This window comes from Protopterus annectens, chromosome 4.part0 (assembly GCF_019279795.1).
Source record: "Protopterus annectens isolate FY-2018-M chromosome 4.part0, PAN1.0, whole genome shotgun sequence".
Lineage (NCBI taxonomy): Eukaryota > Metazoa > Chordata > Ceratodontiformes > Protopteridae > Protopterus > Protopterus annectens.
The window spans coordinates 1,823,233,275-1,823,256,010 of NC_056733.1; the positions used below are offsets into that span (position 1 = coordinate 1,823,233,275).

General features: G+C 39.2%; 1 protein-coding gene across 4 annotated transcripts in view; it reads left to right on the forward strand.

Annotated features, from left to right (window-relative positions):
• Positions 1–22,736, forward strand: part of LOC122800037 (oocyte-specific histone RNA stem-loop-binding protein 2-like) — a 512,723-nt gene that overhangs the window by 10,108 nt on the left and 479,879 nt on the right. For 3 of the 4 annotated variants that reach the window (XM_044069515.1, XM_044069512.1, XM_044069514.1), the window contains exon 2: positions 17,336–17,437. The exons of the other annotated variant lie outside the window; for it this stretch is intronic. In XM_044069515.1, the coding sequence (XP_043925450.1) occupies positions 17,361–17,437 (77 nt within the window). In that variant the 5' untranslated portion in view covers positions 17,336–17,360. The remainder of the gene's footprint in view (positions 1–17,335; positions 17,438–22,736) is intronic. 4 annotated transcript variants of the gene reach the window in all.

The following is a 22,736-nucleotide window of genomic DNA, read 5'->3' on the forward strand; positions in this document are numbered from 1 at the left end:
ATACAAATCTGTTACCATTGACTCCCACCTGTATAATGTCCAATTTTTGTGTTTTGTATGTCTTTTTTAAACTCAGGCAAGTAGTGCGAAACCCAGTGTCAGACTTCCATTCACCAGCCCTCCTGATGAGTGTGGGTCCTGGACAGACTAGGTATATAAAGTCCAATTTCGCCAATGGATTGTAACATTTTTAGTGATTGCTGTTTTATTGCCTTTTCCTAGTGTTGACTAATTTGTGTAATCTACACTCTGCCCCCGATTGTGCTACAATGTATATAGTCCCTGCTATCTTAGTTCATGGTGTGTGCCAGATATCAGCCAGGAAACTTTCACCAGCTCTTACATATTTTTCTGCCAAATAGTCCACAATCACACTTTTTTATATTCATCCGTATTATGATGTATGCCCCTTATAGCTAGCATATTGTAAAATGTAAAGGGTTTAGGGTTTTCTATATTTGGGACATAGAATGCATGCATCCTTATGCTCCTAACTTTGCCTACTTGTCATCTACAAGGTCTACCCTTGTTGACTTGTACCTTGGGAGTACTTGGCAGCTACCCCCACAGGCAGCTACATATCATCCTTTACATGGCCCCAAAAGGGGATGCTGTTCAGTTTGCAGATGCATGTTAGAAGTCTTAACAAGCATTTTGTAAGATTTTCACACTAGGTCAAGCCCTCAATTTTTCATGACACTGCTTCCTATTACATAGACTACTGATTTGTTCAACTCTTGTAGCAGTAACAAAATACAAGTTGGATTACAAGTTATGCTGCATAAATACATAGTATCAAAATGACTGGCAAGACACTACCACAAGTGTATGCAATACAGTTTGCTGTATGCTCAGAACTATATAGGTGGAATAGTGACACAACCAAAAATGCTGCCTTTCTCCATGAGGCCTCCCATACCTGCATTATATAACTTGACGCGACACCAGGGAGCCAAGCATAGCTGCACTTCAAACATGCAGTCTCCTATACCTTACATCAACACTAATAGATGGCCACCTCTTTAGTCTTTCAATGGTTTATCTCTAGAAAATCCTGGGACAAAGGCATTGGCCTACAAGCAGGGAGGAAGTTTTGGGGGGGGGGGGGGTGCAAAAGAACTTTGCCAAGCAGTAGCAGTTTCGCACTTTCCATCATATGGGCTAGTAACAGATACCTTCAGTGAACTTGTACTACAGTTTAGTCCAGCACACTTAACTGGCAGTCAATTTTAAGTTGCAATCCCTTTTTTAGCCCCCATTGTTCCTATAGTGTAGGTCATAAGCCCAGCTCTAGCCAAGACTCTGTTTTCAATGTGGATCCTCAATATTGGTAGGAATGCACAAAAGATGTAACATTTTACTGAGGCTCAGGTCAGCTGGCTTTCCTTTGCATTTGTGCCAGTTTACCACTGGGCAAGAAAGTCGAGTTAGAAGTGCAATCTTAAGGCTTAAAACTGCTTTTTTTTTACTAGGACCAAGGCATTCATCTTCAAATAAGGCTGAGCTATAATTGGGAGTGAGGTAGACTGTGGATACCAAAGCTGTTGCAGTGGGGAGGATTTTCTCTTAATCAAAGGTCACTGCTTCAGCTTTGCTGTTAAGCTAGCACACTGCTTTCTCTGAGTTGTACCTCTTCAATAACTTGGCCAATTCCTACTGGGCAAAGGCCACCAAACCCCTAAATATCTGACCAAAGATGCATTTTATGGTGTGTTTCTCGTTTAGCATGTTAGTGTTTTTACCATTTCCTGATGTTAGTGACCAGTCTTTGTTTCTGGATGTTGCTTCTTGATTGACTGCTCCCTGATGTGCAGCATGTCTGCTCACATCTCTTTTACTGTTTCTGTAAGGGAGACCAGTTTTAAGTGTGCAGCAAAGTGAATTCCATACTCTGCGTCCCAATTGCTTTCCTTTTCTGCTTACCAGCTATGTTCTCTGACATTAAGAGCAACACTTGAATCGGATCCAAGAAAACAATTTATTGCACTTGGGCGCCTCAGCCACAACAGCCTTCAAAGAATACAAATTATTATTTATATATAATATATATAGTAATTTAATTAGACAATTAAACCAATAGATATTGAAACAAATTTAAAATGCTTCCAATTAATGTCTCAACCCCCTTGGTACAAGGGTATCACATTTTTAAATAAGCAATTTCCTTGTACAATCTATTTAATCTATCATCCCCTTTTCTAATGAATACTTTCTCTAAAGTTGTTGCCTCTGAAGTATAGTCACAATGATTATGCATAAAATGCATTGCTATAGAACTTTATTTTTATCTTAATATTTCTAATGAGTTCCTGCAACCTTGTTTTGAATTTTCTCTTGGTTTTTGCAATATAAAATTAGGTTGCATAGACACCTTAAACAATACACCACACCTTCTGTTTCACAGCAGAAAGCATTTGTTACAAATTGTTTCCCATTTATTCTATAAACTAGGTACTATAGAGCAACATATATTAGTTGTTACAACGTCTAGTATCTTAGTTTAAACGGGAACATCCATCATGGGGAAATGCAAAATAAGATTTCACCAGCTTGTCACATGAATTTTGTCCTGTTTTTTTATAAGCCACATAGGGCACATAAATTATAGTATTCGAAATTTCATCCCTCAGTAAACTTCCAATGAAATTTCACTATTTGCCAAATGTGTTCACTCAACATATCCGTAGTGACAAAATACATTTTCAATTTTCTTTGTCTTTTTGTAATACCAACATGTCCATTAATGTTTATATTGACACCAATAATTCTATTTGTAGAATCCTTAATCATAGCTTCACTGTAACCCATATGTAATAACATGGACAGACTTGTGTTTGTAAATCTAAAGTATTACAAAGCCTTGAGTATTTCCCTATAAAGTAAGGCTTTTATAGCATGTTCAGGATGGCAACTAGTACCATATAAATACTGATATCAAACTTATGGTGAACAGTAGTTTTAATAGAACCATCTTTCATTCCAGTAAGGTGTATATCTAAAATAAGTCACAACACCACACTGTAAGCCATCAAATTTGATAATAGATGTTTTTATTCAGCAGAGACAAAAATTGTGGAAGATGTACCCCCCTTACAAAGTGAGATCTAGATAAAAACAAAACATGTTGCTCCACATTCATTTTTGTATATATAATCAGCCATAAAAGTGTGTGTGTGTATATATGTATATATATATATATATATATATATATATATATATGTATATATATATATATATATATATATATATATATATATATATATATATATATATATAATGTATATATATGTATATATGTATGTATACACACGCACATATATATAATTTGTTATGTATGCGCACATACACACGCGCGTGTGCAAATAGAGATATATATTTACACACGTATGTGTACGTATATATTTACACACGCGTATAGATGGATGGATAGGGAGATATATATATATATATATATATATATATATATATATATATATATATATATATATATATATATATATATAGTGTGTGTGTGTATATATATATATATATATATATATATATATATATATATATATATATATATATATATATATATATATATATATATATATATATATATATATATATATATATATATATATATATATATATATATATATATATATATATATATATATATATATATATATTTAGTGTGTGTGTATATATATTTATATTTATTTATTTATGTATGTGTAGGGGAATGTTTTAATATGAATTTGTATTCTTTGAAGGCTGTTGTGACCAAGGCACTTAGTGCAATACATTGTCCTTTTCTTGGATCTGATTCCAATGTTCTTAATATGTTTGTTTTTTCTCGTGTGGTTTTTGTTCTGACATCTGCCATACAAAGCCTGAGTCACTTTAGCTTAACACTGTTTAGAGCAATTTATACTACATGGGCTATATAACCTTTGAGGATCTTTAAGTCTAGTCCTGATTTCCCATGGTAACTATTAGACTTTGTGCTTTGCAATATGGATCTCTGAATACTAGCTGCTAAGTATATTCTTCAATGTTTCCCCCTAGTCGTGAGGGTCTTTGATGCCAAGCCATGGTTAATTTCCATACTGATACTGTAGTTTAAGTTGCATTTAACTACAGTAAAGTACTGTTTCACATGGAGAAGCTGGTTTCGTAAGCTTTATCTTCTGGTATGTGCTTATCCCTCATGCTTGTTTTGTTAATTGAGGAAGAGGTTGTGCTCTTAAGGTAGTGTTTGATACCATTAGACTGAGTATGTAATTGATCTGAGAGAACAGTCGGACTCTACACAAGGCATACTTCATCTCTCCGCCTGTAAAATGCAGAGAAGAGACTCTGAGGTGGTCTTAGTGTTCTTGATTTTAGGCCCCTTAACTTCCATTACAATGGATCTATAATGATCAAAGGATAGTTAATTGTCAAACATTTCAAATGTATAACTATGGGATTATAGTGGGGTTTAATGTGCTAGGTACAAAGAATGATGCATGCTAAAGGATACAATTGTATGTTACTTGGCACATAATCACAGTTCATGGTTTTAGCACCATTTCTTTAGGACAGGCCCTCTAGTGGGATCCTGGTGTCCTCTATAGGATGTATGGTGGTGCCAAGTTTGCAGACTTGGTCAGCCACAGTTTAACGTTTAGTTTTGCCTTGTTTTTTATGAGGTGGCTTGTAATGTCTTTACAAGATTCAGATGGGTAGATACTGGTTGACTTCAAATCACTTACAGTGGACAAGTATAAATCAGTATCTGAACTGGATTGGGTTGAGTCTCGGGAGATCTAGATCCCTTGTTCCTTTCCATTTCCATAGCCTTGCAGGTAAGGCTGGTCAGCCTGAGTCCAGAATTACTGGAGTCTAAATTTCTATCTTTGTGCAAGGGAATGACTGCTACTCTCAGTCATGTGGCATACAGCCTGATTTCAAGTGTAGTGTTCAATAGCCTGTATAGGGCATCTAACTGGTCATTTTTAGCCTAGACAGTAGGCCATCTGGAATGTTGGTTAACATTTGATACTATTAACCTCAATGTGGGCACTTGATACAGTATTGGTTGGGAGGGAGTGAAGTTAAGCTAATCTTGGCCAGTATTGGTGAACCCGTTCTAAGTATACTTGCTTACTGTTGGCTCTTCACAGTATTTTGAGTGCCATCATAGTTGACTTCAGTTATCTTTAGTGCCTGTTTACTTCCTATCTGGCTTTAGTTCAATTACCATAGACAAAATTCTATACCAGTAAGTTTTAGTTCCTCTGACCCAGGAAGTGCTTGCTAGAAATGGCACCATACAAATGCCATATTCATAGATTACTTTTTAATTGCCTCACTATTAAATGGGAACTGCATAATGACTAACATGCAGGCATACAAGACTGGATTTTAAGCCCCTGGACCAGATTGTCAGTACACCAATCTAGGGATCTAGTAGCCACTAAAACAGAGTGGCATTACACTGTGGTGGGGCGTGCAGCTTCACTGAAAAGGTCTAACCACAAGTCTCCATGGAAGTAAAAATTTAAAACCTGGAACCCCAGCTAACCCTGGAATGTTTAATTGCTTCAAGGCTAACTTCATGCTGTTAAGTGAGAACTTTACAATTTCAAGCCACCATAGACCCTGAACACTGCTTCCTATGCAGAGCTCTTCACACTAACATTGTACAAGCATGTTAGTAGCTGTACAGAGGCAGCTGTACCCACCAGGAAGTACAGAACCCAAAATTAGAGGTGACCCTAGAGTCAGTGGGCTGTATAAAAAAGAAAATCTTAACAAAACATTGGAAAGCATAGCATGCAGCAGATAGAATCAAATGGCTGAGGACAGTTTACCAAAGCCAAATATGAGAGATGTGTCCCACCAGGCGAAGGGCTGGCTGACTTCTTGAAGGTCAGCTAAGTAATGCTTGAGGGCAAATCTGTTCATGCTTCTTGCCTTGACCCAGCCAAGGTATCTTTGACGCACTTCACCTTCTCAAACTTTGTTCCCAAACTCAAGGTTTAGTGTAAACCCTTGTCAACCAGTGGATAGCTATCTGGCTTAGACAGGACCCAGGAAGTTAGAATTGTGGAATCCACCTCTAAAGAGGCCGGTCACAAGCAGTCCCTTGGTTTTCTTTACTTCTGAAGCCATGGGCCACTGGCTGACCTAATTTGCAGATTGCAAAGTGGAAACTAGTGATGGTAAAGGAATTCATAACTTAAGTTTTCCAGGAAAAGGCTGGCTCTGACATCTGTCAGCCATGGACTAAAGCTAAATTCCAAAAAAATGCATAAATGGGATCCTTCAAGTCCACCCTGGTAAACAGTGGCACACCTTAAGAATCAGGCCAGTAGTTAAGGACTTCAGTCAAATGGTAATCTAGCCTTTAACCATGTGTCTGCAGTAGTATGGCAGTTAGGTAAAAGGAAGTCTACAGTCTGAATACAGCTGGATAATCATGAAGTACAATATCCCCTTTGGTATGATCCTAACCAGGCGCATCGAATAGCTATGTCCAGAGGTTCCTCACTAAAAAGAATACAGGGTGGATGTAACGTATCCTGTACAGTCCACCTCAAAGCTTTATCACTTTTATTCTGTACCCTCCTACAGACTGAGGACAGATCTATACCTGGCGTGCAAGGCATTGGTCAGATCCCCCCCATGATGGCACTCTTGCATATCTGTTAAGTACCAGAATTGGTCTTTAGCCTTGTCTGTGACATAATAGGACTTGCTTGAGACCAGTATTTAAGCCAGAGACTACCTGTTTTGAAACAGTTTCCCCATCATGTGAAGCAGGGTTCACCCCTAACCCAATTCAGGTGCATCTTAGACAATTGATTCAACAGGAAAGTCATCCTTGGTTTGGCATCCTAATCTCCCATGGACATAGGCAGCCTGTAAATGGTAATCTCAAAGGCCCCTGCTTACTTACCAAGGGTACTGGTACTTGTCAGATTAGGATGCATGTATAGGCATAAGGCCCTTGCAGTAGCTAGCGTAGTACACACCTTAAACCTGTTGGAGTTTGTTTTAGTTTAGCAATAGCATTAGGAGTTTTTTTTGTAATGGAAAGTTTATTTTGGTGGTCTCATGATGTCTATAAGTTTATTTTTGAGGATCTGCAACTGGTTACACGCCCTTAGAACCTGGCAGTAAAGCATTCTGCTTAAGCTGTGGGATCCCTATCCAGTAGACTAGGTTAGTAATTTTTTAGTTGCACTAAAAATGGAGCAATAGTTTTAGCCTTCCCATGCTGCCCCCCTCCTTCAGTTACTGTCTTGGTTCCTTAGCCATTTTTTTCAGTAAACTCAAGCTCTTGCCCATTTTGTGCCCCTAATTGCAGTCAACCCTATCCTGCGAATATACCAAAACAGTTTATGTATGTCCAGGCTGATGTCACTACCTAAACTAGTTCTTGCTTTAATGTAGTTGGGTAGTCCTGTTCCATGCATCAGGTACTGTCTGATAACCATTTTGTACACTTCTCATTCCTATAGAATCTTCTACATTGGCTAGCTGATTTTGTGACTAACCTCAAAACATTCCAAGAGGTGGTTCTCTAAATGCCCTGTATACCTGAAGATCTCCTCTTCAATATGAGTGCCTCAGATATTTAACTATTGCATGCATGAATGCCCTTTGGTATATTTTCACTGTACTGTTTTCAGTTTACTTGTGCTTGTTTTCTTAAGGTTTCCATATTGTTCCATGCTCATTTTGGGTGTAACTAACGACTTTGCAGTTCTGTACAACCTAGTGGTCTAAACTGTTGAACCAGTTGATAGCATTAGAAAAACGCAGAGCTGGATCTAACCACATACACAATTCCTTAAAGGAATTTAGTTTGTTGCTGTGCTGTATTCACCTTTTTGTCTAACAAATCTTGTATGTTTTTTGTGTAGATCAATGTTCTGTGACCAAATGGACAATTTGGTAAAGGTGTTTTGCAGACTTGCCTAATTTAACTTATCAGTTTACCCAATTTCAAGTCATTCGTATACACTAGAACACCTTGGATGAAAAAGGTGGATCTAACAGATTCTGTCTAAACAATTACAGACCTAGGACAGTCCTATGGAACAAGACTGTACCCTAGAATTTCACCTGTCCAGTTGCTGTAACTTCCATGTCCTATTGGAAAGCCATACAGCAATCTGACTAGATATGTACTCTGATCACTCTTGACCCTAGCAAATACTGAAGTAATATCTATGTAAACTGCATTGCAAATCCATTCATAGCTGCTCTAGTGTTACAGAACACTATTACAGGTGATACTACTGTTGCAGGTGATACTAGCTCTATTTTCAAGTTGTGCATAGTGATGTATGGTTTCAAGTCTCAACCTTTCCAGTTCTGACAATAACCTATCCAATCCATTATTCCACAATGTGAAAAGATTTAAGGATATGTAGGACTCTGGGTTTGTTCTACTCCCTTTTCCTGTTATTAAAACAGGAGTGCATTTCTCTGATCTTGATTGCTTCATATTTGTATGATCTAGTTTAAAAAAAAAACTTGCCGTCATGAATTCATCCCCTCCTGGTGGTTTGTTTGAATCTCTACTTTGAATATTTTTTTCAAAATTTAATTTCAGTATCTGACATTATCCAGATGTCCAACTTCTCACCCCCTTTATATGTAACTAAACTGTTTTGCAAAGTCTTTTGTAAATGCATTTAATCTTGAATAAACTGTAGAATGTATACACAGCATTCAACTTGTATAGCTTTACTTCCACTTGTATATCTATAATCTGGCTTCATATGTGCAATAGCTTTAATTTTTCTTCATCTTGTCAAATACTATGCTTAATTTCTGTCCAACTTGTTTATTTCTGGTTTCAAAGCTGAATTTTGACTTGCCTTAAAGTATCTTATTAGGGAAATCTATCCTGTTGATAAATGCATAGATGGGTATGAATTCTCCTAGGTTATCAGCACATAACTGTGGGCTATATACTCCAATTGTGTTCCAGGGGTTTTTATTACTAGTGTAATTACTAGTCTTTGCTGTCTTTAATTCCTGTAAGAACACCTCCACCTGAGTTTTTGTTAGAATGTATGTTACAGTAAAAACAATTATACCCTAACCGAACTTGTTTTCTGTCCTTTTTTTGTTTTCTGTCCTTTTTTTCTTTAACCACGTTTCACAAACTAACCTTAATGCTGTGCAGAAGTAACACATTTTCCAGTAAAACTTAAAAGCCCCTAGCATTAACGGATTCATCAAATGTTTCAATCTGTACTATTGAAAGAAAGATAAATCTCAAGCACAGGACCCGATGCCAGATGTTAAAATGTACAAAGCTTTTAATAAGTCAAGACACACCAATAGTACACCAAGCACTTTCACCCAGCTCCTGCCAGGAATTAAATTATTTGGATTTTGCCCTTTCAAAGGATTACATTTATTCTAACTTTCATTCAAGAATATATAGGAAGCCCACATTTTTTAACTCTTACTTGCACTTCAGTAGTGTGCATCCTTTTTACCAAAAAAAAAGGCTATTAAGGGGAAACTCATTAGAGCTTCAAGAATATCAAGCTCCATGGAAAGTTTCAGTAGGGAAGCTGAGATTATTAAATTGTTTTTAGAAAAGGGTTATCCTGAGCATCTGATGTCATAACCCAGGAAATTTTTGAAAATGGGCACTCCAAATATCCAGCACTATTACGATTAGGTAAAGTAAAAGTGAGCAGAAGAGCGATATTGAATCTGGAAGTTTTTACACCTTTTCCAGTAATCCACACGAAGTGGAATCTTCTCAAATATTGGCCCATTCTGGGGGTGAATGAGGAAATTAAACGATTATTCTCAAAGCACCCTTATTTTATTAGAAAGAGGGGTAGTAACTTAAAGGAGCTTTTTGAAAGAAAGGGGATGGTTAATATTGATGATAAAATGAAGTGGGGTACATATAGATGTGGTAGTTGCAATCAATGTTTTGCTATGTTAAATCTGGCCATTTTTCATTTACCACATAGGAATTTTATATTCCTAACAAATATTACAACTGTGGAACCAGGGGGGGGGGGGTATATCTAGGAGTTTGCACGCACTGTTCAAGTTTTTACATTGGTAAAACGGAGAGATCTGTAAGAAAGGGTGTATGAACACTTGTATGACATTTCTAGAAGTAAGGAAACTAATGCATTCTTTAAACACTCTCTCAAAAGTGTGACAACATGAACTTTAAGTTTATAGTACTTGAGCAAATTACCCCTGAGGTGAGAGGGGGGAGTTGGGAGACTAGTTTAGAATTTCGTGAACTCTTCTGGCAGCTGAGATTGGATGCTACCAGATCTCCTGGGTTAAATGATATTTAATATAGGATGTGTCCTGAAACTTTAAAAAGCAAAGCTTTGATTATGATTTTGTTTTTGCATCTACTATTCATCTATTATACCATTAGTAATATATAATAGTTCAATAACAAGGAAAATGTGAAATGTTTGTATTAATTTTAACATGTATTGGAATATTTTTATGATTTTAAAGCAAAGTAACAGAATTTTAATTGAACCTAACTTACTGGTCAGCTGACCAAGTAATGTGATATATAAATGTTAATGATACTGTGGTTCTTTTCATTCCTTGAGAGCCTGGCAGGAGCCGGGTGAAAGTGCTTGGTGTATTATTGGTGTGTCGTGACTTATTAAAAGTTTTATACACTTTAACATCTGGCTTCGGGTCCTGTGCTTTGGGATTTATCTTGATTTGCTTTGGTAGCTGACTTGGTTCTGTTGAAGCTGTTATTTGTACTATTTAACCTAATTTACAAGTTGGCAAAAATACTGGCCGAAGTTTGTGAAATATTGCAAAAACTCTTCAATGATTTTGACAAAAGTGAGCCATCATGCCTAAACACGTGTGCCTAAAGTTAGGCTTGGATGTTGTGCATACTGTGGTGTGTGTTTTTTTTTTTTTTTTTTTTTTACTTTTTTTCATGTGGGTATTTCCCACAAATCAGTCATGCCACAGTGAAATGATTTGGGTAAATTCCATACACTTGTACAAAAGCTATCCATGAGGGCTGGAAGTCCATACAGGAGTCATTGTGGGAAAGTTCACTTGTACAGTCCTAAATAAAAACAGAGCTGTACCGCCTTACTTTAAGGCATTCTAAGGCCTTCCTCACATCCTCTATTTCTTCCTGAGAAGCTTAACACTTTTGTAGACTGTATTGAACCAATCCAATTAAATCCCTTTTCTGACCAAATATGAAGAATCTTTAGTTTAATTCAGAAATGCCTGCTCTATCAATTCAAAGGAATGATCATCACATTAATCTTATCCCACTGTTTTGATTGCTTATTAAACTTAAAGCATACAATTTTCCATGTGGCTGTTTACATCCTTAGCTTAGGTTCATAGGTTTATACTAAGCTATCTGCCCTAAGGCATTTATAAGCCTAGCCCAAATTTTTGTGGCTTACGCCACCCCTTATATGAAAAAATACTGTGCCCATTAGTTTGTTGTGCCTCTGTCCAGCAGTGACACAGAGATGATTCCCGGGGTAAACCTACGATCTCCCATCCACAGGTCTAGATTTCTCTTGAACAGAGTCAGCGAGGTGCTCTGCCTCACATGGACCGGGATTTTATTCCACAGCATAGGGAGTCTCTGAGTGATAAATCTATCCCTCCAGCACGTCCTATTTATATCCGTGCTAAGGTTTAAGTCGCTTGCTCTAGTGGTTTTGATGGATTTGGATTTTTTGAGGTGGAGCATGTCCATTAATTCCGGGTTGGACATGGCCTTGTATGTCAGGCACATGTCACCTCTGAGTAGACTGTATGCGACTGAATAGAGCTGGAGTTTCTTCAATCTGGCAGCATATGACAGATTTTGGAGTCCCTTTATCCTTTTGGTGAGGAACTTTTGGGGTCTCTCCAATTGCTGCAGATGTCGGGTGAGATGCATCCCGAATGGTGCATTGTACTCTATCATTGGTCTGATAAGTGAAGAGTACAGGGGAACAATGACCTCACTAGATCTGTATGTGAATCCCTTCATGATCAGGTGGGCAATGTAGAAGGTCTTTCTAACCACTTTAGCAACGTGAGTGTCAAAAGAAAGGCCACTGTCAACCTGGGTCCCCAGGTCCCTGATAACCTCTTCTGTGCTTAGTGGATTGCCACCTATATGGTAGCTTGGGGTTACCTTGTTTTTCCCGAAGGGTATGACTATACATTTTTTGGCGTTTAACTTCAGGCCATGGCTCTGGCACCAGCTATCTGTTTCCGTGAGTCCTTTCTGAAGGATATCGGTGTCCGATGCACTTTCCACTATGGCGCCCAGTTTGCAGTCGTCTGCAAACTTTGTCAGCCAAAGTCCTCCCATGTTGGCCTGTACTTCTGAGAAGTAGATGCCAAACAATAGGGGGCCAAGGACCGAGCCCTGTGGGACACCACTTGTGACCAGCTTGGAGTCTGACACAGCGCCAGCAACTCTAACCCTGTGGGTTCTGTCCTTAAGCCAGTTTGCAACCCATCTTGTGACATATGGGTTTACATTTAAGCTGGTAAGTTTTTCTACAATACCAGAGTGGGGTATTGTGTCGAAAGCCTTTGCAAGGTCAAGGTAGGCTGTATGGACTGCCTTTCCCTCATCAATGGCCTTGGTGACTGTTTCGAAGTCGACCAAGTTCAAAAGGCATGATCTTCCCTTGACAAAGCCAAACTGGGTCTGGTCCAATGTCTGCAAGTCCCCTATATCTTTGTTTGAGCTCCATTATGATCCTCTCCATAGCTTTGCAGACTAGACTGGTTAAGCTTATGGGGCGGTAATTACCATTTGTGCCGTGCTGACAGTGGCCATCTTTCTTTTCAGTCCTTCCATGTTTAGCTATGATTTCTTTTCACCTGCTTCTTGCCCCCCCTTTTCTTTCTGCAGTCTTTTGGAATATGCATCTTTTTTCTTTTTTCCCTTGTGAACTTAGGTTTTCTGTTTCCCATCTATCTTATAACAAAGCAATGTCACTTTCAGTATTTTCTGTTTGCTTTACAATACTTTTTGGTGTTTTTGAACTTGCTTTCCTTTACACTCTGAATCTTCAAATAGCCTACTTTCTCATACCATTTAGCTGTAAAGAATTTTGCAGAAACTCCAGAGTTTTGCCTCCTTAATTGTGTAATTTTCTGGGAAATTATTTGCACGTCATTTAAATACTGAAGAAAGAAAATTACACTTGAGTTTGACTTCATATGCTTTGGGTTTTGCTTTAGTGTGAATTTTCTTATCAGTTTTCTAACTTGTCCCTTTTTTAGGCATTTGTCCCAGCCATTAATTGCGTTCTCTATTTTTCTTGCTGTAAAAGATTGAAGTATGCTTGTATCCAGAGTTCCCAAGTTCAGTGGCATTCCCAATTTCACAATTGGGTTTTTGGGTCCTTGTTAACCTGGGCCCACCTATCCGGTATATAGATCTGTACTGTTTTCTGCATGTATGATTTGGTAAAATTTTATGCCAGATGCCCTTACCAACTCAACCCTCCCCATTTATCCAGGCTTGGGATCAGCCCAAAGAAATGCACTGGCTTGTGCATCCCCAGTGGCTGTTTAGATTCACTAATGGTTATAAAATCATCCTAGTTTTGACATGAGGGCAAATCTGTTTCCTTGTAATATACATGGCATTTATTACACAGTAAAAGATTTGTGCATTTTTCTGTTTAGTTGAAAATAATCCTACAAAAAGCAAACATTACTTTATCAATTTTTTTTATCCATGAATTTGAGTCACTTATTTCTTTGCCAATGGAAATTGGAAAGGGGCCAGAGGACACCCATTAGTTTTTACCTGTAAAATGGAAACTAGGAGAGGAACCCTCCCACTTTAATTTTTGTGTCTGGTATGTCTTGTATTTTCCTAACTTTATCCCTTGATAAAACACCAAGGTTAAAGGTTTGCATTGGCCAAATCTGTCAAATGCTTTCTGTGCATAAAGACTCACTAACGGTGATTTTATTGCTTTCTGCTTCACTGGATAATTTTGTCAACTGTCTGCTTCACACAACCACATTTGGTCCATATTTGACATTAGCTGACTGGGGAAACTCCAAGTAGGGCAGAGCCTATTTTCAGTGGACGCTCGGGGAGAAGTGGTCCAGACACTTATTTGGAATATGGGAGGAAACTGGAGTAGCCTCAGGAAACCCATGCGAGCACAAGGAGGATATGCAGACTCCGCACAGAAGGCACATCAGCTGAGAAACAAACCAGAAAACCTCTTACTGTGAGGTGACAATGTTGACTGCTGTGCTGCCCAATCTATAAATTTTAGCAATGCTTTTGCCGTACTTTTGTTAATGGGAAATAATTTTTAATCTTCAATTAAAATTGAAATGGGCCTATGAAGCTGGCTTTGATGCACCTTTGCCATCTTGGTTTATTACAGCCACCACAGCTTTCTTCCATGATATTTCCCCTCTTAAAATACTGCTAATGATTGGAAGTGTTTCCATGCTTTCTTTCTAACTTCCAGACTTTGAAAGGAATGCCATATATTCCTGGAGACTTTCCTGCAGATATTTATAAATGACCTAGTGGCTGATGCAGAACAAACAAATGGTGCTGCTGATTGAAACATCAATGGGCATTCAGTACTATATAATCCTGCTTCTTGGTACTGCCTCAGTTTTTTTCATGGTTTGTACATTTAGAAATGCACACAGTTAACTGTATACCAAGCTGCAGAATAAAAATCATTTTTATACAGACATTAAAGACATAAGCAAACTTACCCTCTACCCTCAATCAGAAAGACTTCCTTGTTTTTCATAGCTTTGTATTGAGCTGAACAGTAAGTATGAAAGACTGCATTAAATTAAGTTGGAGGGTTCTTTATCTTGCGTGTCTAAGATTAGAGAATTAATGTCCGAGGGGGAGGGAATCGGGCTTTAAGTGCCCTCGGAGCTAATTTCCCCTTCATGTAGTATCCAACCCTTGAAGGCACTTTTTTCCAGACTTCCTTTTATGGGGAAATCTTATTCCTAGCATAGCTATGCCATTGATTGGAGATGTACTTCAGGAAAATATGACTTTGATCACCAAGATTTGGGTCACTTCAACCAAAGGCCTTGCAAATGGTGTCCCATTGGTTCAAATGGATATATTGCTCCTATAGGTTACTGAAAGTTTACACCCCGTTGTATTCCATATGCTTATTTTAGCAGCAGTTGACTTGCCTTAAGTTAAGAAAAACAGCCTTTTGATTTGTACAGCGGTATTCTCCCAAGTCAGGCTTCCATTGTAGCCATTTTTGTATAATGGGTTTATTTTGATGAAAAATTGGCAAGAGTATTTGGCTTTGAAATGCATTTATACATTTAACTAGGTAATCACCATCTCATGAATGGATCTATATATTGCAGTATGTAGCAGCTATAACAGATATGGAAGAAATCTATCACTGGTAACTCTTCCCCTTTGAGAACATTTTATGCAGAGTATTGGCCAATATGTGATTTGTTTCCACTGGAGAAAGATTGCAGTGGAGTTTGGTCCATGCGAAGCTGCCCTAATGCACATTTGCCTTTTAATCTAGAAGTGCAGATCTGTTGCGGTTAACTCCAAGCCAAAACTATAATGTAATGTGTGGCATTGAATTCATTAATCTTTTAGCTTTGAGATTGGGGAGATTAACAGCTGTTTCAGAATCAAAAAATCGTAACTAGGTAGCCACCTAGTTAAAAACATCACTAAAGAAAATTTGGGAAAGGACCAGGTTCTGTCATAGCAGGTTTTAAAGATGTTGGCTGACTGGTGGAGAAATGGCTCCCAAGTAACTTATGGAGATATGTATACCAGATGACTGGAGGATAAACTTTCTAGTACAGTGTAAAAGCATTGCCCACTCAAAACTGGGCAAAGGTATCAAACTCCTCTCACTACATGAAGGTGCTGGCTGGCACATGTAATATGTAGAGATGAGAAATTTTAAATTTGGATCAGGATGCAGCTGAGTTGAGCTAGTGTTTTTGAACTGAGGAAGATGGAGAAGCTAGCTATGAAGAGGGTCCAAATGGGTGTTCTAGACCTGGCAAAAGTGTATGAGAAGGTCCCAAGAAGTCTGATTTGCTCAATTCTTTCAGAAGTACCTATTTGTAGAATTGGTGCAGTTTTTGTACAAAAACTTGGACATTGCTATGAAGTGTTCAAACTTAGTGTTCCCAGTCGTACTGCGTGTGCATCAGGGTTAATCTGAATCCACTGCTGTTTGTACTTAAAATAGGTTGGAGATCGATGAAAGTTGCTGTAGGCAGACAATGTGGCATTAGATTCTTTACAGTAACTTGAGAATTAGAGAATGAAATGCAAGTGTCTAGACCAGTTTGCATGGCAGCAAATGGGGTGGGGTTAGATGAAACTGAAATGTTGAGATAAAAGGGAAGGGATGTCTGAGAAGGGAAATCTTGGGTAAAACTAGTCTGTCTCCAGTCAACTGACAGTAGTAGTGTGGGATAAATGCTTAAAGCTGTAAAGTAAGGTGCATAAAACAAAGGAGTAACCCATACTGCTATAAGGCCCAGAAATATGGGCATTGAAGTTGGCAGGTTAGGAAGCTAGAGGTGAAGTGCCAGAAAGTGACTAGGATGCACACAGGATTAATATCACTGTAGAAATTGAAGTAATTGCAGTTGCAGAGAGTCTGGTAGAGCATGTTACATTGGCTTGGGTACAGAAGCAGGAATGCAGATTTGGGATAAAGTGGAAGTAAAGATTCCCAATATGAGTGCAAGGCCAACACTTGCCTAGTGCATCAGTAAAGTGGCATAAAGCTCTGCCTTAACTAGGTTTTTTTAGTTCAAAAGGACCACTCCAACACCAAGTTTATAGGTTGGTATCTAATGCGTTACAAGCCTAGCAAAAAGCTTATGCTTTAAGTGTAAGATCCAATAAACTGGGGAACTATTTCAAGGGTGTGAAGTTTGCTACTCTGATGTGCAGAGGAAGCTTGTTACTGATGTGTGGCATGTGACATGACTATTCCTTTCTGTGCCTTCCTTTAACTGGGTGTGGTAGCATTTGCTGGTCCTATCTCCATGAAGTATGTACAAATATTGTACTGTTCTCCCCTCCCCCCTATTAAAACAGCTAAGACATCCTGCAAAAATATTAACACTTAAAAATGCACAAACATTTGTCTTACAGGATGTACTGTTAAAATTTGCACTACATGGAGCTGTGATGGCTAAATGTCTAATGCTACATTTACAATGGACACGCTGCTAAGTTGAGTCAGCATGGATGTTTCTGTCTAAGGGAGGATTACATAATTGTAAATATCCTTACTTGGCACCCTGATGCTTTAATTTTTGTGTTGACTCTTAGGTCACACTTCCCAGAGATTGAAGAAATGAGCAAATGCCAACCTCCTTTGCCTGAACCATGGATGCTCATAGATGTTTCGTCTGTACCACCAAGGAATGGAAGGTATGTATTGAGAGTTCATTTGGAGTTCATATTAAGGCTGTGAGCTGTGTACTAGCTGCATCCTGTAGTCCAGGGCTTATTCATTCAGCCTCTATTAACCTACTGTGTCTCTGAGCAGTTTACTTAACTAAACATTGCTCTGGGGAAATGGTAAGCTGTTCCTCACTGGTCTTCTGGACCATGTGTCCAGTAAAAGTACTTTTATAGACACTGCAATATGTCTAGATAAAAGATGCCATTTTATGGTTGAGCTACTTGTATACTTTTAAAGACTCTGAAATGTTGCTTTTGCTAAAATAAAGCTCTCCTAAGGAGTATGGAACTAGCACTGTGGGCATTTGGATTCCCACCATTTGTTCTCAAGTGACCAGTGTCTCAAGATCCTTTTGTGTGTGACCTATCTAGGGGGTGGGGGTTCCTTATTCAAGCAGTTAAGAGGCCTGCTTGTTGTACCAGCTTTGAGGGTGTGCTTTCTTGTAATCAGTCTCCAGTCAGGAAACCACAATGTCTTCCCCTTGTGTGATCTTATACTGCCAGTCTGACTTTGCTCCACTCACCTGCATGTGGCTTATTTGCTCTGCCGCTTCTTACAAAGGAGTGTTACAGCATACAACCAGAAATCCCAGCTACAGCCTTCTCCCCCTTCCAAACAGATAAAATACTGTTCATTTTAAAACAAAGGAGTCTGTTACATTCATAGGGACAATCTCTAGAAAGATCACAAGCCCAAATCAACAGGCTGTAAGCTTTCCGAAACCAAATAGATTGGTTAATAATTTCTGGTCCTGATCATAGCTGTAAACCTTAATCCCTGTTAAATATGTAGAAGGTAGAATTGCAGTTTTTTCTGGCTATGCTGCATCTCAAACTTTGTAGATGGCTTGCTCAGTGAGATTCTCTGTCCAAGAATAGTGGTTGGTGCAGTCATGGAGCAAGGGGATTTGGAGCTCACGTATATTCACATTTCTGGAGTTTCATCAGTGCAAACTAACAGCTAGTCCACTCCACACCCCCCACAAGGGGGTGATAAAATGCTGAGCTTGGTCCTTTGCAATTTGGGAGGGATTTGCTCCCCAGCAATTTTTTCCTTGTGGCAAATCGGACCTGGTTTTGGTCATATAATGACAATGAATTAGAGAAGTGTTGCAGACTGCCCAGTGGTGCAGCAGTTTACATCATTGCCTCACAGCAAGAGGTTAACTGGTTCAATTCTTGCCTGGGGTGCCTTCTGTGTGGAGTCTGCATCTCCTTCCTAGGTTTGTTTCCTACCACATTACAAAGATTTGCATTTGGAGCATTTCTCCCCAGGCCTCAAACTGCCTCGATCAAACTTGGACACTCCTGGTAAATGTTTAACTTTTGTATTCCTTGATCTATGTGAAGGCTGTACTACAATTAGTTCACCAAAGTCAAATCCCCTTCCAACATAACACCACTGATTACCAGAATCTTTACCACCAAAACCTATGTACATTTAAACAGCTGCATAGATGCATCAGACCTCAGAAGTATATGCCAAGTTTAAGAAACCATCATGGTTGAATCCTAATATAAATAGGGTCTATAATTCATTGCATGCAAATAAAATCGGTTACTGCTCTTGTTAAACATAACAGGGAGCTCTGGATGTTTATCACCTCCAAGCTAGATACCAGGTACAAACTGGTCCCCTGGTTGAAGGGTACACAAGCCACCTATCCAAGTCTCCAACACTGCATGGCGCTATGTAAAGTTAATAGTAAATATTGTGATCCAGAGGATATTGCCAATCCACTAGTTGACAAATTAACTTACTTCGCCCTCTTATATTCCCAGATCACTTCAGCATGTACACCTTCCCCGTAAATCGCCCAAGTAGTCCTTAAAGCACTAGTGCCAAACAACACTGGCATGCGACATGATGTACTAGGCTGCCTTCCTGTTAGCCTGAAACAGGATTTGTCACTCCTTGCAGAGGCTGATTAGTATTTGCCTCCAACCAGGGTTTTCCAAGATGAATGGGTTATAATTCCTTTCTTGAAGAGGGATGAGGGTGTTAACGGACTCTGGTAACTTGCAGACCATAAGCCTGACTAGTCTCCCCGTTAAGGCTAGGGAAAAGATCATTATAGAATTAAAGGACATGGGTAATTTAGACTCTTCAAAAGTCCAATTGGATCAATCGGTGAAGGCTCTTACCTGGCTAACCCAGTCACTTAGAGAATTGTGTATAGAAATAATGGATGAGTGCAGATTTGTGCATACCTGATATCTGGACCTATCAAAACTATTAGACTTTTCCACATTCAAACACTAAAATGCCGAAGTGAAATGTAGACCCTTGTGTAACACTAGCTAGCAAATTGGCTCAAATATCCACAGGAAATTGAGGATAGGCAGCTTACCTCCCGAAAGACCTGTCACTAGCAGAATACCCACAGAGTTAAGTCCTTGGACCAGTAGTAGTTGATATTTCAAGCAGGGTAATGCAAATGTTAAGGTTATGTAGCTTACCTATGCTTGAAGAGGACTTTCAACTTTGCCATTATTAACTTCCCTCAGAGGACACCTCTTAATTTCCCAAACTGGTCAAAACCATGGACTAAAACTAAATTGTAAATGTATAATATCCTCTTAAGGACTGCCCTTGTAACTATTGTATTGACAAAACACCCCTGTAAGATCGTGTTTCACTGTTGCAGTCATCGCTTTTGGGTTATCTGCATGCAGTAGCCCTCAGTCGGCCTGATTAACAAAGTCTGGGTCCTCTATCGGTTGCTGTCCCTTCTTCCATGACATGTCGTCAGAGGTATAAAACATGCAGCCAACTACTATTGCATCAGACTTTCTTGCTGTGCAGTGCCCAAAGCAGAAGCAGTTTGCAAGTGCCAGTCCGCTGACTCCTGAAATTTTCGTTTCTGTTTCAGAACCGAAGTCTTCAACTAAAGTTAAGTACCCTGTTGTGAAAACTCTCTTGCTCCTTACCGATGTCAGTAAAAGTTTATAATTGCATTACTTGTGGAAAGCAAATACTTAAGACTTTCTTTCGTACTGTATTCCTTGCCTAGGCCTTGACCACGACATACCATGCAGATGGTTTTCTGCTTTATTTAATCAGTGCAATATCAGTCTGTTTATTTTTGCTTATAAATATTTCTGTTTCATTATCCAGAAATGTCGTCTGTTTCTCATCTGACTACCGGTATTCTGAAAAACACAAGGATAGAGAGGCTGCCTAGGTCCAAAACTGCTGACTAGGCTTCTAAGCCAGACGCCAGTTCACTGGTACTCTGTGAGGTGCTTTTGCAGCCCCTGATGCCCACTACTTCTGATTCGCAGCACTCAAAAGGAGACCCATTCAGAGTCTGGTATGCCTCGAGATGCTTCCAACTGTGAAACCTGCAGATGTCTACCTTGGATGGGTCTGGAGCTGCTGTGCAGGCACTGGCTTCTGAGGGTGTATTCAGGCCTACAGATTTGCATAATAAACTGCCTCCTTTTTAGGTCTAAATCTTGAACCATGCCTAAAGATGCTCAGGCCTCTATGCCTAAACAAAAATGGCTGAAGATCTTGACTTAATCGGGGGAAGTCTGCCTCCCCCTTCTAAGAGACCTACGACTGAAGTTTTATGAATCTTCTGACCAGGATTCTGATTTTTCCAGGTTCTTCTGATCTAGATTTGCCCTTCTCTACTTATGAGGATTCTGATGCAGAGGAGACTATTCCCTTTGCTTCCTCTCCAGAGGATTTTTCTTGGTGAAACCTTGCATACTCTAAGGGAGCATTTCCACTGGGAAAGCCATGGTTTTTCTGATTCAAAAAAGGCTTGGGGATTTCTTGCTCTTAACTCAGCATAGGCCTTTCGCTGTTCCTCCTGTACTAGACAGTTGCCTTTTCTGAATCTAGTTTGGCCCCTGATTCTTTGCCTCCTGCTCCCAGAAAACCTGACTGATATTACAGGGTTTCTGATTCACACAAGTTCCTTTTTAAAAATTCTATTGTGGATCCAGAGACTATTTCACAGGGACCAAAGGGCATTAAGGCTTCTACTAAAAATCCTACCCCTTCTGATGCAGACTACAGGGTGCTGGATAGATTGGGTAAGAAGGTTTACACTTCTGTAACCTTGGCCATTAGGGCTTTAAACTGCCAGTTTCATATGTTAAAAAGTATCAACATGTTGGATTGCTTAAACAGATTCTTGTCTGTGCGGAAAATAAAGTTACAGAATTTAATGCATTCTGCTGAACAGGTTGGAAAATATACTTTGCAATGTGGATTTTATTTTGTAGCCTCTTGCAGTACTGCTGCTGTTGGTTCTGTGCTCAGAGGGCATGCTTGGTTTAAGGAGTTATCTTTACCTTATGTTAAAGCTAAACTGTATGCTCCCTTTTTATCAGGACCGCCTGTTTGGCAACAAGGCTGAGGAAGTTCTTCAAAAGATTCTAGATGAAGCTAAATCTATGCAAACTCTTAGATTTCTTAAGTTCCTACTCCTAGATATAGTAGGCACTGGCCCTCCTTAAGAATTAGTTCTTTCCAGCCTCTTCAAGGTCTTGAACCAAACCCACCCCAGGTTTCAGTCCCAGGGGTTACACAAGACTAAGCAGTGGGTGGTTTCCGCACCCAAATTGGGGAGTAGTAAGACCTACCCCCCTCCAATAGTAAAAGTCTTAATGACTTGCTTCTAAAACTCCCAAGCACTCCCAACTGAATGCTCCTTGGGCGGAAAGATTGTTCTTGCAGGCCAAAAACTGGAACTCATTACTTATGAAAAATGGGTTTTAACTAGTGTGCCAAGGATACAGATTTTTACTTGCTCACATTCTAACACCAAGTGAGTGGTCAGATCTACCCCCAAATCAGTGGGCTGCCTCCCAAAATTAAGTATTCTCTCAAGCTTGGGGGCTTTTCGGTTGGTACCAGAAGAGTAAAAGGGACAAGGGTTCTATTCAAGACTTTACCTGGTACCCAGAAAAGGCAATACATGGCATCCTATCCTAGACCTTTCTACTCCTAAATACCTTTCTGGTGATTACAAAATTCAAGATGCTGACTCCATCAGCTGCTTCCTATGCTAGGCAAAGATGCATGGTTGGCAACACGATTTAAAAAGCATTACAGCACATGAAGTCTTGCAGAAGATACCTATGTTTCAAAGCAGGCTACATGCACTATCCATTCTCTGAACTGCCCTTTGGCTTGTCTACTGTGCCCAGGTTTTTCACAAAGTGCCTAGCTCCAGTCATTGCATTCTGCAGACTAAGAAATATTCAAATATACTCATATCTGGGCAATTGTCTAATTCAAGCAGAAAGC